This window comes from Ranitomeya variabilis, chromosome 2 (assembly GCF_051348905.1).
Source record: "Ranitomeya variabilis isolate aRanVar5 chromosome 2, aRanVar5.hap1, whole genome shotgun sequence".
In the NCBI taxonomy this organism is placed as follows: domain Eukaryota; kingdom Metazoa; phylum Chordata; class Amphibia; order Anura; family Dendrobatidae; genus Ranitomeya; species Ranitomeya variabilis.
Genome location: NC_135233.1, coordinates 624,682,843 through 624,698,111, shown reverse-complemented (window position 1 = coordinate 624,698,111; position 15,269 = coordinate 624,682,843). Strand labels below are relative to the sequence as shown.

At 47.1% G+C, this 15,269-nt stretch overlaps 1 protein-coding gene across 18 annotated transcripts in view; it reads left to right on the top strand.

Moving 5' to 3' along the window:
* Positions 1–15,269, top strand: part of NDRG4 (NDRG family member 4) — a 138,789-nt gene that overhangs the window by 71,305 nt on the left and 52,215 nt on the right. For 4 of the 18 annotated variants that reach the window (XR_013221729.1, XR_013221728.1, XM_077288988.1 and 1 more), the window contains exon 1: positions 13,806–13,959. The exons of the other annotated variants lie outside the window; for them this stretch is intronic. Coding sequence is in view for 2 of the 4 variants with exons in the window: in XM_077288988.1 (XP_077145103.1) it covers positions 13,939–13,959 (21 nt within the window). In the remaining 2 variants the exon portion in view is untranslated. Of the gene's footprint in view, positions 1–13,805; positions 13,960–15,269 lie in introns of those variants that run through there. 18 annotated transcript variants of the gene reach the window in all.

Sequence of the window (15,269 nt, the reverse complement as noted above, 5' to 3'; positions counted from 1 at the left end):
TCAATCTTGGCTGGTTCTGGTCGCTGTTTCCCACTTCCCACCCAATGTCCTAAATACTGAACCTCCGCTTTGCCCATGTGACACTTGTTTGGGTTCAGGGTGATTCCGGCCTTGTGGATCCTGTCCAATACTGTCTCTAGGTGATTTAGATACTCTTCCCATGTCGCGCTGTAGATGGCGATGTCATCCAGGTAGGCACAAGCATAGTCCTGGAGACCATCCAGAAGCCGGTCAGCCAGCTTCTGAAAGGTCGCCGGGGCATTCTTCATCCCGAATGGCATAACTCGAAACTGGAATAAGCCGAACGGGGTGACAAATGCAGACTTGGGAATAGCGTCAGGACTAAGGGGAATCTGCCAGTAGCCTTTGTATAGATCGATGGTGGTCAAATAATTTGCCCCCGCCAGCCGGTCTAACAGCTCATCAACGCGCGGCATGGGATACGCATCCGTCACCGTTTTCTCATTGTGCCTGCGATAGTCTACACAAAACCATGTAGTCCCATCCTTCTTGGGCACTATCACTACGGGAGATGCCCAGGGACTATGATTCTTCAATGACCCCTAAGTTCAACATCTCTCATATCTTTTGTCGCATCCCATCTCGTACAGACTCGGGGACGCGGAAGGGGGGTTGTCTCAGGGGGGTCTGATCCTGGGTCTCAACCTTGTGTTGTACCAGGTGGGTGTACCCAGGTCTCCCTAAAAACATCCTCTGTCGCTGCCTCAACGCCTCTGCCTGCTGTCTCTGCCGGGGACCTAGGTTTTCACCCCAGTGTACCTGGTCCCATGTTTTAGACTGAGTCTTACCCCCTAAGACATCAGGCAAGGGGAGTCCAGCTAAATCCTCTGCTTCAGGTGCACAGATGGCCACTACCTCTTCAGGGCGCTCCCGATAGGGCTTCAGCATGTTCACGTGGAACATGCGGATAACCCTGGGGTCGTCACAATCGGCGGCATTATAGGTGGTGTCAGCTATGTTCCCCACTACCTGGTAGGGCCCCTGCCATGCAGCTTGGAACTTGTTCTGCCTAGTGGGTTCTAACACCAGGACCTTCTGTCCTATTTCCAAGGTGCGTTCTCTGGCCCTCCGATCGTACCATACGCGCTGGCGCCGTTGGGCCACCTGCAGGTTCCCACGTACAGCCTGGGTCAGCTCCTGCAGGCGGTCCCGGAATTCCAGCACATAGGGTACAATAGGTACCCCTTCTATGGTGCCCTCCCCTTCCCAGTGTTCTAGCACTAAGTCTAAGGGTCCCCCTACCCGTCTCCCGTATACCAGTTCAAACGGGGAGAACCCCGTGGATTCTTGGAGTACCTCCCGATAGGCAAACAGGAGGTGTGGCAAGAATTTCTCCCAGTCCCTATAGGTCCTGGTAAAAGTCCCAATGAGTTGTTTCAACGTTCCGTTAAACCGTTCACACAACCCATTGGTTTGCGGGTGGTACGGGGCGCTCCTAATGGACTTTACGCCGCACAGCTTCCACAATTGGTTGGTCACTTCTGCTGTAAACTGGGTACCCTGGTCCGAGAATCTCCCTGGGAAATCCAACCCGTGAGAGAACCTGGAGCAGGGCAGCCGCCACCGTCTCTGCCAGTATGTTAGGTAACGCAACCGCCTCTGGATACTGTGTGGCATAATCTACCACTGTCAATATATACCTTTTCCCTGACGGACTGGGTTTGGCTAACGGCCCTGTCAGATCGACCGCTACTCGGCTAAATGGCTCCTCCACAATGGTGAGGGGGCGTAATTTGGCCTTTCATCGATCTCCCCTCTTGCCAATGCGCTGGCAACTGTCACAGGTCTGGCAGTACTGACGAACATCATAGGTTACCCCCGGCCAAAAGAAGTTTTGTGTCAGACGATGCCTGGTGCGACTGACGCCGAAGGGCCCGGCCAAGGGTATGTCATGAGAGATTCGCAGTAACTCCTGCCTATACTTCTTGGGAACTACCAGCTGTCGTTTTATAGTGGGGCTCGTCCCTGTGTGGTGCTGCTCGGTAACCCGGTAGAGGAGTCTCTGCTGCCTTACAAACTGCTCCCCTTCCAGTACTCCTCTCCCGTCCTGTGCCTTCCCACGATATTCCTCTAATGAAGGATCCTCAAGTAACTCCTTCTTAAATTCAGCTGGGGTAGCCCAAGAAATGTGTCTGGCTATGGGAATACATGTAGGGATGGGGTGTCTTACCTGGGCCTCCTGAGTGTGATTCCGCCTCCGCAGCTCGAGCTTGTCTCCGGGTGATCACAGGATATGTCTCAGCCAGAGGGCCAACCGAGAAGGCAGACAACATAGGCCACAAGTCATTTCCCAGCAAGACATCTGCAGGCAATTCCTCCATCAAGCCGACCTCAGCCAGGCCATCCCCGACTCCCCAGTTCAGGTGAATCCTGGCAGTGGGCAGTCGATGTATGGCTCCCCCTGCTACACGGACTGCCACTGTCCGGTCCGTCTTCTCTTGGTCCCGGACGAGATGAGGCTTCACAAGGGTCAAAGTTGTTCCAGAATCTCTTACTCCCTGCATACGTTTCCCTTTAACCCACATGACCTGTCGCTGCTGTTGTTGATTCTCTGCCCGGGCCACCTGCACGGGGTCTACTTCATGCAGCAGTTCCTCCATCTCTTCCATCCCCTGGTTAGTCATAGCCCCCAATGCCGGATCAGCTTCACCTTAGTAGCAGTGTACAGCGGCCCGGCGGAAGTTAGCTGTTCCCGCCTTTGGCCACTGGGTACGCTGAGTCCGGTTGAGACATTGTCTTTGCAGGTGGCCCAGCTGATGGCAGGTGTGGCATCGCACCCCAGGGGGACTGTGGTAGGTCGGGTTTTGAGCTGGTCCCCCGACAATCTTCTGTGGTTTGGGGGCTTCCAGACCCATGGGAGGACCCCTAGTGACCATCTTTGATCCGGCCGACTGAGACCTCCTGGCATCATGGTGTTCGTCTGCCAGACGAGCGGCCTCCTCAAGAGTCGTTGGTCGTCTGTCCCGAAGCCATTCCTGTGTCTCGGGGGTTAGTTTATTAAAGAATCGCTCTAACAAGAAGAGCTGGAGGACGTCCTCCTTAGTGGTTGCTTGGCTCCCTTGTACCCACTGTAGCAGTGACCGCCGTAATTTACAGGCCCATTCAGCGTTGGTATCAGTTACCCGTTTTATAAGTCCGCGGAACTTTTGGCGGTATGCCTCTGGTATCAGCACATACCGGGCCAAGGTCACTTCTTTGATCCGCTCATAGTCCATACAGTCCTCATCAGGTACGGTGCGATAGGCGTCCGCTGCCCGGCCTGTCAGCTTTCTGGACAGAATCTGAACCCGTTCCTCCGGCTTCACTTGATGAAGGGCACACTGCCGCTCAAAGTCCTGCAGAAAGCCATCAATGTCTTCCTCTGCCTCCCCCAACTGTCGGAAGGCATTATACTGGATCTTTTTGTGGCTTACTGTTGAAGGTACCTGGGCGGAGGCCAGAGCTCCCCCTGATATGGAAATTTGGTTGGGATAAATTTATCCCTGTGTGTGCTGCGGCCGATCCCAATAAGACTGAGTATTTTGAGCGCTCATTAAGAATGAGACTGCACAACATTGTGTCAATAACATTCCATCAATACTGATACTTTATTGTACATACATAGTTTTAGAATTGCATATAGAAAGGAGTGGTTAGGGGTTGTTAGGGGTGTTTAGTTAATTTACATATTGTCTAGCTATTATTTCATTGGCTGACTGAGTACATAATGTATTTAACTGAGTACATAACATATTCTGACTAGAGTCTACCTAGCAACAAGCTGATTTAGCACTCTTGGAAATAGCTGTCACCCTTATCCTGCTATTCAGCAACATTCTTAACATTCTTAGAACATCTGGCCTAACTTCCCGTTTTTAGGTGTCTGAAACATACTGGAAAGTACCAAGAACCATCTGGCCTAGCTCATGTGGCTAAGTTGAGCAATTGATTATACAAATATATATATATTTGTCTTTATGTAAGTATATATGATTTAAAGGAGTATACATGCAAGTGAGATCTACATGATATATACATTTCTATCACAAGCCCCCCTTAGATATCACTTGCCCTAATCCTAGCCTCCTGTCCCAAAGCGCTGCAACTCTTTTGTGCTGCCGGTGAACTGATGCAAGCCTAACGCCTGCGCCCCACTCCGTACAGACTTTTCGCAAATGGGCGGTCAGGAGTTCTGTCCCTAACGGGGGTTCGTTGCAATCAGTCTCTTAGTCAACAGCATGTGTAGTGAGCGGTGTGTATTCTTTATCAGGTAGGTCATCTATTTGGTCAGGCAGGTGGGATCAGCGAGTTCCACAGGTCTCATCACACTTGCATCGGTGTGCAGAAGAAAAGATCTGACAACGCCATCCACTTTAAGGGTAATTTGAGGTATTGGTCTTGCAGATGGGGTTTTACATGTCAGGAGCGTAGTGTCTTGCGACCTGGCTTGCTTGCCCCTGTCCTTTGGACGGGGTACTTCACTGCTTTCTGCACTTCTTCCTTGACCTGTTTCTCTGGACCAACTCTTGGGTTGCATAGGTCCAGTCTCTTCGGGGGCGTGGGTGCTTTGCACTGGTTCTGGAAATGGCCAAACTTGCCACAGATGTAACACTTGACACTTCTTCTGTCTTCGTAGAGTGGTTGCGCTTCCAGGTTAGTGGTCACCATGAGAGGGGCTGTCTTCTGCACCCCTGGTTGGGACTCAATCCCTTTGACTACTGTGGACAACGGCATGATGGGTACTGTAGCGGCAGCGGGGTCCGGCCTGATGATTGAAGCTGCGGTGGTAAGATGGGGCCTGCAGGTGCGTCAGTGGTGAAGCCCGGGGGTGCCATGAGATCGGAGGCTGCATCCAACCCAAGGTCTTGGGGCATTACAGGGGCTGCGGCCGCATCTGCCATCACTTCTTCCCCTTGGTCTGACATAGCTTCTCCCCTTTGCTAACCTTATTGAGGTCGGTGTCTCCTCTCTGGAGTCTGCAGCGGTTCTTCCGGTGTGTCGCTCGGCACTTTGCAGCGTCTTCATCTCTGGCTCCCCTTCCGGCGTTCTCAGCAGCATGGCACCTGTTTCCTTCGCACTCTTTGTGGTGCTATAATGGTGGCAGTTTTGGCAACAATTGGCAATAAACAGTCTCCTAGGCATACATAAACCATTTTGCTGGGTCAGTCCACTGCCATTGACCTGTTCTCAGGCCTAGCCACTATCAGTGGTTTTCTGATTGGCTGTCTCAGTCCATGCACAAAGGCCTGTGCCATTTGCCTGTGTATCTGGTCATGAATGGTGAAGCCCAAGTCTTGGAATACTTGCATTACTCTGCTACGAAACTTCTTTACAGACTCTGTCTTGTCTTGGCTCATGTCATGTAAGCTGAGGGCTTGTCCTGCTAATCTGCCTTTGGCCCACTCTCTGAGCTGTTCACTTAGCTGTGGCCCTGACTCCCAAGCGTGTAAGTCTAATTCTGCTGGAAGTTTGAATTGTTCCTTCATGATTGCCCAGAGTGCATCGCCTACTTCTATTTCCATTCATGGCCCAGAGATCATTCCAGGTGGCTGCATATGTTCGCTGGTTCTGCTACATTCTTTGGTAAAATGGCATGGGATGCATCCCTGGGTCTGGAAGATTGTCACCTGACTTGAAGTGCAGTGCACATAGTGTAATGATGCTGCCTCTATCTGCCCCTGCATTCTTGGTGCCTGTGGGATTCTTTTCCTAGTACTGGACAGCATGTATGATGTTCTCTCTTCATCTTCATCAGAGGAATAGTTGTGATAGTGTGTACTAGGGTCATACACTGACTGATTTTGGACTTAGAAGTTGCCTTTTTTTTGTGTGTGTGAGGATGTCTCCCCCCTCTGCTGAAGCTGTGATTGATTAGGCTTATAATTGTATGTTGTTAATGTAGGCAGCTCTGACTGGTGCTGAAGTAAGTTGTACATTGTCAATAGATGGTAATATCAGTCCTCCCCCCTCTGCACCCAGGGCTGAGATGTCTGCTGCCTGATGTGTCTGGGGGTTGCCTACTGCATTTTGTGTAAGGGGATTTTCACCTTCTTTCCCCAATATCACAACTGGCAATGGCTGGATTGTGCCAGGGACATAGAATGGGAACCTTGTGCTGTAAGCACCACATTGTTTGAATTGGGCGTTGGCCCAGCAGAAGAAGAAGGAGGAGGGGTTGATGAAAAGTGTATAGGAGGAGGAGGTGAGTGAAGAAGGAGGAAAGAGGTGTGGAGAAGGAGAATGAGGAGAGAGAGAGAGAGAGAGAGATAGAAAGGTGTGGTAAAGAGAAACAGGGAGAATCGGTGTGCAGAAGGAGGTGGAGAGAGAGCAAAAAAAGAAGAAACAGGAGGATTGGTTGAAGGGAGTAAAAAAGGAGAGAGGAGAAGGAGAAAGAGGTGTGGAGAAGGAGATGGAGGAGTGAGGAACAGAGGGAGGAGAAGATAGGAGGTGTGGTAGAGAGAGAGAAGGAGGAGAAGAGAGGAGTGGAGATGGGTGTGGACAAGGAAGAGAAGGAGGAGATAGGTGTGGTGGGGGAGTGGAGAAGGAGGGGAGAGAGAGAGGGTGAGGAGAAGAGGGAGGAGAAGATGGGAGGTGTGGAGGAGAGAGATAGAGAGAAGAGAAAAGTGTGGAGAAAGAGGAGAGGAAAGGAGAGTGAGAGAGAAGAATGAGGAGAGAAAGTGACAGAGAAAAAGGAGGATAGACAAGAACAATAGAGAGGAGCAATGATGCCTTCTCCCTGTAGGGAGGGACGGGGCGCGCCACATACTGTGCAAAAAAACCCTCCCTATACCATGGATTCTGCTGAGAGCAGACTGCGCAGATCCAATATCTCCCGTCTCCTACACATAAAACTCACTTCCTGGTTTGCTCATATATCTTTCTGTACCACCTAAACGATGTAAGCTCTGCTGCTACTTCATACCATGTATTAGTATTCAGCAATCTAACATCACCTAACTTCCCTTATTTTCCTTTCTACGTCATGCCATTCCACAGCTTGAAGTCTGCCATTCTTATGAATTTCACATACTTAACCTTCCAAAATTCTTCACATACTTAACACCTTTGTTCTGCCACTATCTGGGGGGCTGTTTTCTCATCAAGTAAAAGATTCTCCTGTTGCTTGGCCACTTTATACCCCATGGCAAAAACAGAAATGAAAAACACACAAAAATGAAAAACACCAAAAAAAAACTTCTAAAAATGAGTATATAAAACTCCAAAAAAAACAGAAAACCATCAACAACCTGGTACACGATCAAAAACTCAACATTTTGATACAAAAGAAAAAACTTTTTTTTAAAAAAGGTAGAGACGGAAAGGATAACTTTGGAAAACTTAAAAAAATAAAAAAAAACTTTAAAAAATATAAAAAACCAGAATAAAGACCTTCAAAAGAGTAAAAAAACAGCTATATTTTTTGTCCTTCTCTCTGCGTTCAACGCAGTCAGAGACACACACTTCCCCTTTTCTTATGCTATTGTATCCAATGTCATTAAAATCACGTATCTGAAAACACGTATGTCGCATCAAAAATTATAGATACAATTTGTTTCACTTCTTCACAAATAGCTACACATAGCCAGCATTGCAGAAACAGCCAGAAAAAAAACAGATGTGACAGTGTGATTTACAATGCATATATCTCTGCTTGCAGCGTGGAAAAGGGGAAGTTCAGAAGAGAGAAAAAAAAAACTTTCTTTTACAATTGTATGCACTTAAAGCAGCGATACATGAATCAAACCAAACAGTTACAGACGTCCGGGAGATTCCCCTTTTGTTCTGTGACACGTGCAGGTTGCTCTGGGAGCAGACTACTGCCAATCGCACTGGGCACACCTGTGCCCAGGCCGCCTGAGTGAGAAGCACAACAAGCGGGAAATCTACCACCCAGGTCCGCTCGTCCTAACTGGATCGCCGGCACTACGGTAATCTGCATTTGCCCTCTAAGTTATCACTACCCGTGCCTGGAACATGGGACTACCTGCCCCGGAACTACCTGTCCCTCCTATGCACGGGAATGCTGCAATAATTTATCGAGCGATTTGACCTCCTGCGGTCTGTTACCCAGCAACCACAAGCAAAACAGTCACCGTTCCAACTTTTTCTCCCGGATCTCACACAAACACAGAAAACTTACACGGCACACAGCAGACACCTTGACTTGTATCCCAGGGTTTGGATACAGGCTTTGGACTTTTTACACTACCTGGGAATGCGGTGGTGACCACACCTGACCGGCAAGAGGTATAGACCTGGACTGGGCACAGGGGATTTTCAGGTAAGATGATAACATTTTCTTACCTTACTTATGGAGCTGCGCAGTCTCTGTCCCGTGAACCAAGGCCGTGACCAACACCTCCGTCTCTCCGGTCAGCAGGGTCCCGTGTGTTTCGTCCACGCCCCGCGTTGGGCGCCATTTGATTTGGAAATTTGGTTTGGATAAATTTATCCCTGTGTGTGCTGCGGCCGCTCCCAATAAGACTGAGTATTTTGAGCCCTCATCAAGAATGAGACTGCACAACATTGTGTCAATAACATTCCATCAATACTGATACTTTATTGTACATACATAGTTTTATAATTGCATATAGAAAGGAGTGGTTAGGGGTTGTTAGGGGTGGTTAGTTAATTACCATATTGTCTAGCTATTATTTCATTGGCTGACTTAGTACATAATGTATTTAACTGAGTACATAACATATTCTGACTAGAGTCTGACTAGCAACATGCTGATTTAGCACTCTTGGAAATAGCTGTCACCCTTATCCTGCTATTCAGCAACATTCTTAGACATTAGTTCAGAACGTCAGGCCTAAATTCCCGTTTTTAGGTGTCTGAAACATACTGGAAAGATACTGGAAAGTACCAAGAACCATCTGGCCTAGCTCATGTGGCTAAGTTGAGCAATTGATTATAAACTAGCTGAGTATACAAATCTATATATATAATTGTCTAAGGGTTTTTCCGTCTGTCTGTCTGTCTGTCTGTCTGTCCTGGAAATCCCGCGTCTCTGATTGGTCGAGGCCGCCAGGCCTCGACCAATCAGCGACGGGCACAGTATCGACGTAGATGTCATAATGGTTGCCATGGCGACGATGATGTCCTAAAGGTTGCCTCGACCAATCAGCGACGGGCACAGTCTGCCGCGAATTCTGGAATCATCATTGTCCATATACTACGGGGACATGCATATTCTAGAATACCCGATGCGTTAGAATCGGGCCACAGTCTAGTATATACACTCACCGGCCACTTTATTAGGTACACCTGTCCAACTTCTTGTTAACACTTAATTTCTAATCAGCCAATCACATGGCGGCAACTCAGTGCATTTAGGCATGTAGACATGGTCAAGACAATCTCCTGCAGTTCAAACCGAGCATCAGTATGGGGAAGAAAGGTGATTTGAGTGCCTTTGAACGTGGCATGGTTGTTGGTGCCAGAAGGGCTGGTCTGAGTATTTCAGAAACTGCTGATCTACTGGGATTTTCACGCACAACCATCTCTAGGGTTTACAGAGAATGGTCCGAAAAAGAAAAAAAATCCAGTGAGCGGCAGTTCTGTGGGCGGAAATGCCTTGTTGATGCCAGAGGTCAGAGGAGAATGGGCAGACTGGTTCGAGCTGATAGAAAGGCAACAGTGACTCAAATCGCCACCCGTTACAACCAAGGTAGGCCTAAGAGCATCTCTGAACGCACAGTGCATCGAACTTTGAGGCAGATGGGCTACAGCAGCAGAAGACCACACCGGGTACCACTCCTTTCAGCTAAGAACAGGAAACTGAGGCTACAATTTGTACAAGCTCATCGAAATTGGACAGTAGAAGATTGGAAAAACGTTGCTTGGTCTGATGAGTCTCGATTTCTGCTGCGACATTCGGATGGTAGGGTCAGAATTTGGCGTAAACAACATGAAAGAATGGATCCATCCTGCCTTGTATGGAGCATCTTTGGGATGTGCAGCCGACAAATCTGCGGCAACTGTGTGATGCCATCATGTCAATATGGACCAAAATCTCTGAGGAATGCTTCCAGCACCTTGTTGAATCTATGCCACGAAGAATTGAGGCAGTTCTGAAGGCAAAAGGGGGTCCAACCCGTTACTAGCATGGTGTACCTAATAAAGTGGCCGGTGAGTGTATATATTTGTCTTTATGTAAGTATATATGATTTAAAGGAGTATACATGCAAGTGAGATCTACATGATATATATATTTCTATCACACCCCTGCTCGCTGACTCTCCATCTTGGCTAGCTCTATTTTGGTCCGCTCTGCCATCTCCATCTTGGCTAGCTCTATCCTGGTCTGCTCTGCCATCTTTTCCTTCAGATCCGTACGCACATCAGCCATCAGCTCTCGTATGAGCTCTACTGCAGGGTTTGGGTCATAGAACGCCAGTCTGTTCTTTATCTCCCTCTGGAATTCAGTCTCCTCCACGTTCACATTGGGGGGCGCTGCACTGTCGTGTTCCATGATGGCTGCTATCAAATCCGCTTTTGTTTTGTTGCTGGCAATTAACCCTCGAGCTTCCACCAGGTCTTTTAATGTAGTCCTCTTTAACTTTTGGTAGTTGTTTTGCATTCATTCCTTTCCTCCTGTAGATGGGGTATCACATCCCGCTGTCTGACACCAGTGTAACTGGGTCTGCTGTGCTGAAGTACCTCTTTCAGTACCACCCCGTGTTTTAGGAGGTCCACTCTGCTTTGGCTGGATTCTGAATGAAGGACGCTGACTGGAATGGCTTCATTACATGGGCGCATATAAAATATCACTGCATCTCCACGTATTTCCAGTGTGACAACTCTTTACTCACAGGACACAGAATATATATCACAACAGATACAGAGGGCAGGCCAATTCAAAAGTGGCAGGCCAGACATGCATTACAATAGCCGCAGGTGGACGGAGCCTGCCGATATTTACTGTGGGAATTACAAAGGTGGGGGAGGTCAGAAGAAGAATATCTTGTCCCCTCTGCCCAGGGGCACAGCCTGTGGACTGATGCATTTCACATGGAACCTATTATACATACATATGACTGCACAACATATTCTGGGTGCTGGGGGGGTTCTGTAACAGGGTGTAGTGGCAGTGTCTGTGTATGTAGATGGGGTGTAGTGGCAGTGTCTGTGTATGTAGATGGGGTGTAGTGGCAGTGTCTGTGTATGTAGTTGGGGTGTAATGGCAGTGTCTGTGTATGTAGATGGGGTGTAGCGGCAGTGTCTGTGAATGTAGATGTAGTGTAGCGGCAGTGTCTGTGTATGTACATGTGGTGTAGTGGCAGTGTCTGTATGTAGATGGGGTGTATGTAGATGGGGTGTAGTGGCAGTGTCTGTGTATGTAGATGGGGTGTAGTGGCAGTGTCTGTGTATGTAGATGGGGTGTATGTAGATGGGGTGTAGTGGCAGTGTCTGTGTATGTAGATGGGGTGTAGTGGCAGTGTCTGTGTATGTAGATGGGGTGTATGTATAAACAAAAAAAACGTCATATGGACACCCAAGACTAATGATCATGTAAGAAAGCCACGATAACAAAAATTGGGAATAATAAAACATAAGCCTTTATTATTTTAATATTTATATGGCAGTAATGGCACAACAGTGCACGTACTTGGGAATTTATAGATTAAAATATATATATATAAAGGAGATAGACAGGGTAAAATAATATAATTAAAATATACAATCTCACAATCTTTTTTTATATAAAACAAGATTTCATAATGGTGTGCATTTCATAAAAAATGTGTGTATGCGTATGTTTAAATAACAAGAGATAAAAAAGGAAAATAAGTATATGTGATAAAAAAATATATATAAATCTATATATCAGTATGTTTGTTAGAAGCCGAAAGTGCATGTGCAAAAAGATATATAATTGATTATATATAATGTAAACGATGTGCCACAAAAGTTGATTGAACTAAAGTGCATGTGCTGAAATGCAAGATAATATATTGGAACAATGTGCCAAACAGTGTATAAATGAAAGAGGAACCACGCCAATATATACGGGTCCACATATGCCACACAAGATTGTATATGCTCACCAAGAGAAGAAAAAAAGATTTGGGGATATATAGTACATATATACCTGTCAGTCCGATATGCCCAAGTACAGAGCACCTCGACGCGCTTTTCGGATATTCCTTCGATATTCCCCTGAATCCTGATGAAGGAATATCTGTAACGCGCGTTATGCCATTACTGCCATATAAATATTAAAATAATAAAGGCTTATATGTTTTATTATTCCCAATTTTTGTTATCGTGGCTTTCTTACATGATCATTAGTCTTGGGTGTCCATATGACGGTTTTTTGGTTAATACATTAGTTCCAAGTGGTCTGCCACTTTTTCTTTCTCTTTTAGCAACAGGATCTTAGTTAATTTTTAATTATTATTCTATATTTAATTTCGTATATAATCCCGATATTTTATATAATAGTTGCTATTACGTTTTTCTAATTATTTAGATGGGGTGTATGTAGATGTGGTGTAGTGGCAGTGTTGGTGTATATGTAGATGTGGTGTAGTGGCCATGTCTGTGTATGTAGATGGGTTTAGTGTCAGTGTTGGTGTATATGTAGATGGGGTGTAGTGGCCGTGTCTGTGTATGTAGATGTGGTGTAGTGGCAGTGTTGGTGTATATGTAGATGGGGTGTAGTGGCCGTGTCTGTGTATGTAGATGTGGTGTAGTGGCAGTGTTGGTGTATATGTAGATGTGGTGTAGTGGCCGTGTCTGTGTATGTAGATGTGGTGTAGTGGCAGTGTTGGTGTATATGTAGATGGGGTGTAGTGGCCGTGTCTGTGTATGTAGATGTGGTGTAGTGGCAGTGTTGGTGTATATGTAGATGGGGTGTAGTGGCCGTGTCTGTGTATGTAGATGGGGTGTAGTGGCCGTGTCTGTGTATGTAGATGTGGTGTAGTGGCAGTGTTGGTGTATATGTAGATGGGGTGTAGTGGCAGTGTCTGTGTATGTAGATGGGTTTAGTGTCAGTGTTGGTGTATATGTAGATGGGGTGTAGTGGCCGTGTCTGTGTATGTAGATGTGGTGTAGTGGCAGTGTTGGTGTATATGTAGATGGGGTGTAGTGGCCGTGTCTGTGTATGTAGATGTGGTGTAGTGGCAGTGTTGGTGTATATGTAGATGGGGTGTAGTGGCCGTGTCTGTGTATGTAGATGGGTTTAGTGTCAGTGTTGGTGTATATGTAGATGGGGTGTAGTGGCCGTGTCTGTGTATGTAGATGTGGTGTAGTGGCAGTGTTGGTGTATATGTAGATGGGGTGTAGTGGCCGTGTCTGTGTATGTAGATGTGGTGTAGTGGCAGTGTTGGTGTATATGTAGATGGGGTGTAGTGGCCGTGTCTGTGTATGTAGATGTGGTGTAGTGGCAGTGTTGGTGTATATGTAGATGGGGTGTAGTGGCCGTGTCTGTGTATGTAGATGGGTTTAGTGTCAGTGTTGATGTGTATGTAGATGAGGTGTAATGGCAGTGTCAGGTTTTATGTAGATGACTGGTGTAATGTCGGGGTGTGTGTAGATTGGCGGTGTGTATGTAGACTACAGGTGTAGTCCAGGTTTCAGGGTGTATGTAGACGACTGGTGTAAGGTCCCGATTTCGGGGTATATGTAGACGGGTGTAGGTCCAGGTTTCGGGTGTATATATGTATGTGACGTGCTGGGGCATTGTTATAGAGGGGTCACACATTTGCAGATAATTGCTGAGCAGGATTCTGGTTGTGCCCATCAGATGTGGGGGGCTCAGCATCTCACCCAATCACCCAGCGGCAGTCTCTGCAGTAAAAGGAGGGAGGGGGCGATGTGAGGGAGGGTAGGGTGTGTATATAAAGCTGGAGACTTTGCTGCACAGCTGAGCTGTCCTTCCTTCTGTCTGCGCACTGCTCCTGCTGACTCTGCTGCACCTACGTCTCAGAGATGCCCGAGTGCTGGGATGGGGTGAGTGCTTACGCTGGGCCGGGGTTCTGGGTTTTTTGTTTGTTTTTTTGGTTGAGGTTTCGTCAGATTCTCAAGGTCACATGCAGATGTCAATGTCACAGCTGCAGAGCAGACATTGAGGTGATGAGTGCGAGTCCTCAGTGCACAGCACTGTCCTGGTCCTGCCGGAGGAGAATACGACCATGTGACCGGGCTGTTCTGGATGATGAGGGTTATTGTGCAGAATGATTTGTGTACATCCACTATCCATATCCTGCTCAAAGTCACTCTGCAAATGGAGGGCTGTATATTCTACTATAGAGAGGAGAGCCCGCTGTATATTATACTATCGAGGGAGGAGAATGTGCTGTATGTTATACTACAGAGAGAGGAGAGCGCGCTGTATATTATACTAGAGGGAGGAGAATGTGCTGTATGTTATACTACAGAGAGGAGAGCCCGCTGTATATTATACTATCGAGGGAGGAGAATGTGCTGTATGTTATACTACAGAGAGAGGAGAGCGCGCTGTATATTATACTAGAGGGAGGAGAATGTGCTGTATGTTATACTACAGAGAGGAGAGCCCGCTGTATATTATACTATCGAGGGAGGAGAATGTGCTGTATGTTATACTACAGAGAGGAGAGCCCGCTGTATATTATACTATCGAGGGAGGAGAATGTGCTGTATGTTATACTACAGAGAGAGGAGAGCGCGCTGTATATTATACTAGAGGGAGGAGAATGTGCTGTATGTTATACTACAGAGAGGAGAGCCCGCTGTATATTATACTATCGAGGGAGGAGAATGTGCTGTATGTTATACTACAGAGAGGAGAGCCCGCTGTATATTATACTATCGAGGGAGGAGAATGTGCTGTATGTTATACTACAGAGAGAGGAGAGCGCGCTGTATATTATACTAGAGGGAGGAGAATGTGCTGTATGTTATACTACAGAGAGGAGAGCCCGCTGTATATTATACTATCGAGGGAGGAGAATGTGCTGTATGTTATACTACAGAGAGGAGAGCCCGCTGTATATTATACTATCGAGGGAGGAGAATGTGCTGTATGTTATACTACAGAGAGAGGAGAGCGCGCTGTATATTATACTAGAGGGAGGAGAATGTGCTGTATGTTATACTACAGAGAGGAGAGCCCGCTGTATATTATACTATCGAGGGAGGAGAATGTGCTGTATGTTATACTACAGAGAGGAGAGCCCGCTGTATATTATACTATCGAGGGAGGAGAATGTGCTGTATGTTATACTACAGAGAGAGGAGAGCGCGCTGTATATTATACTAGAGGGAGGAGAATGTGCTGT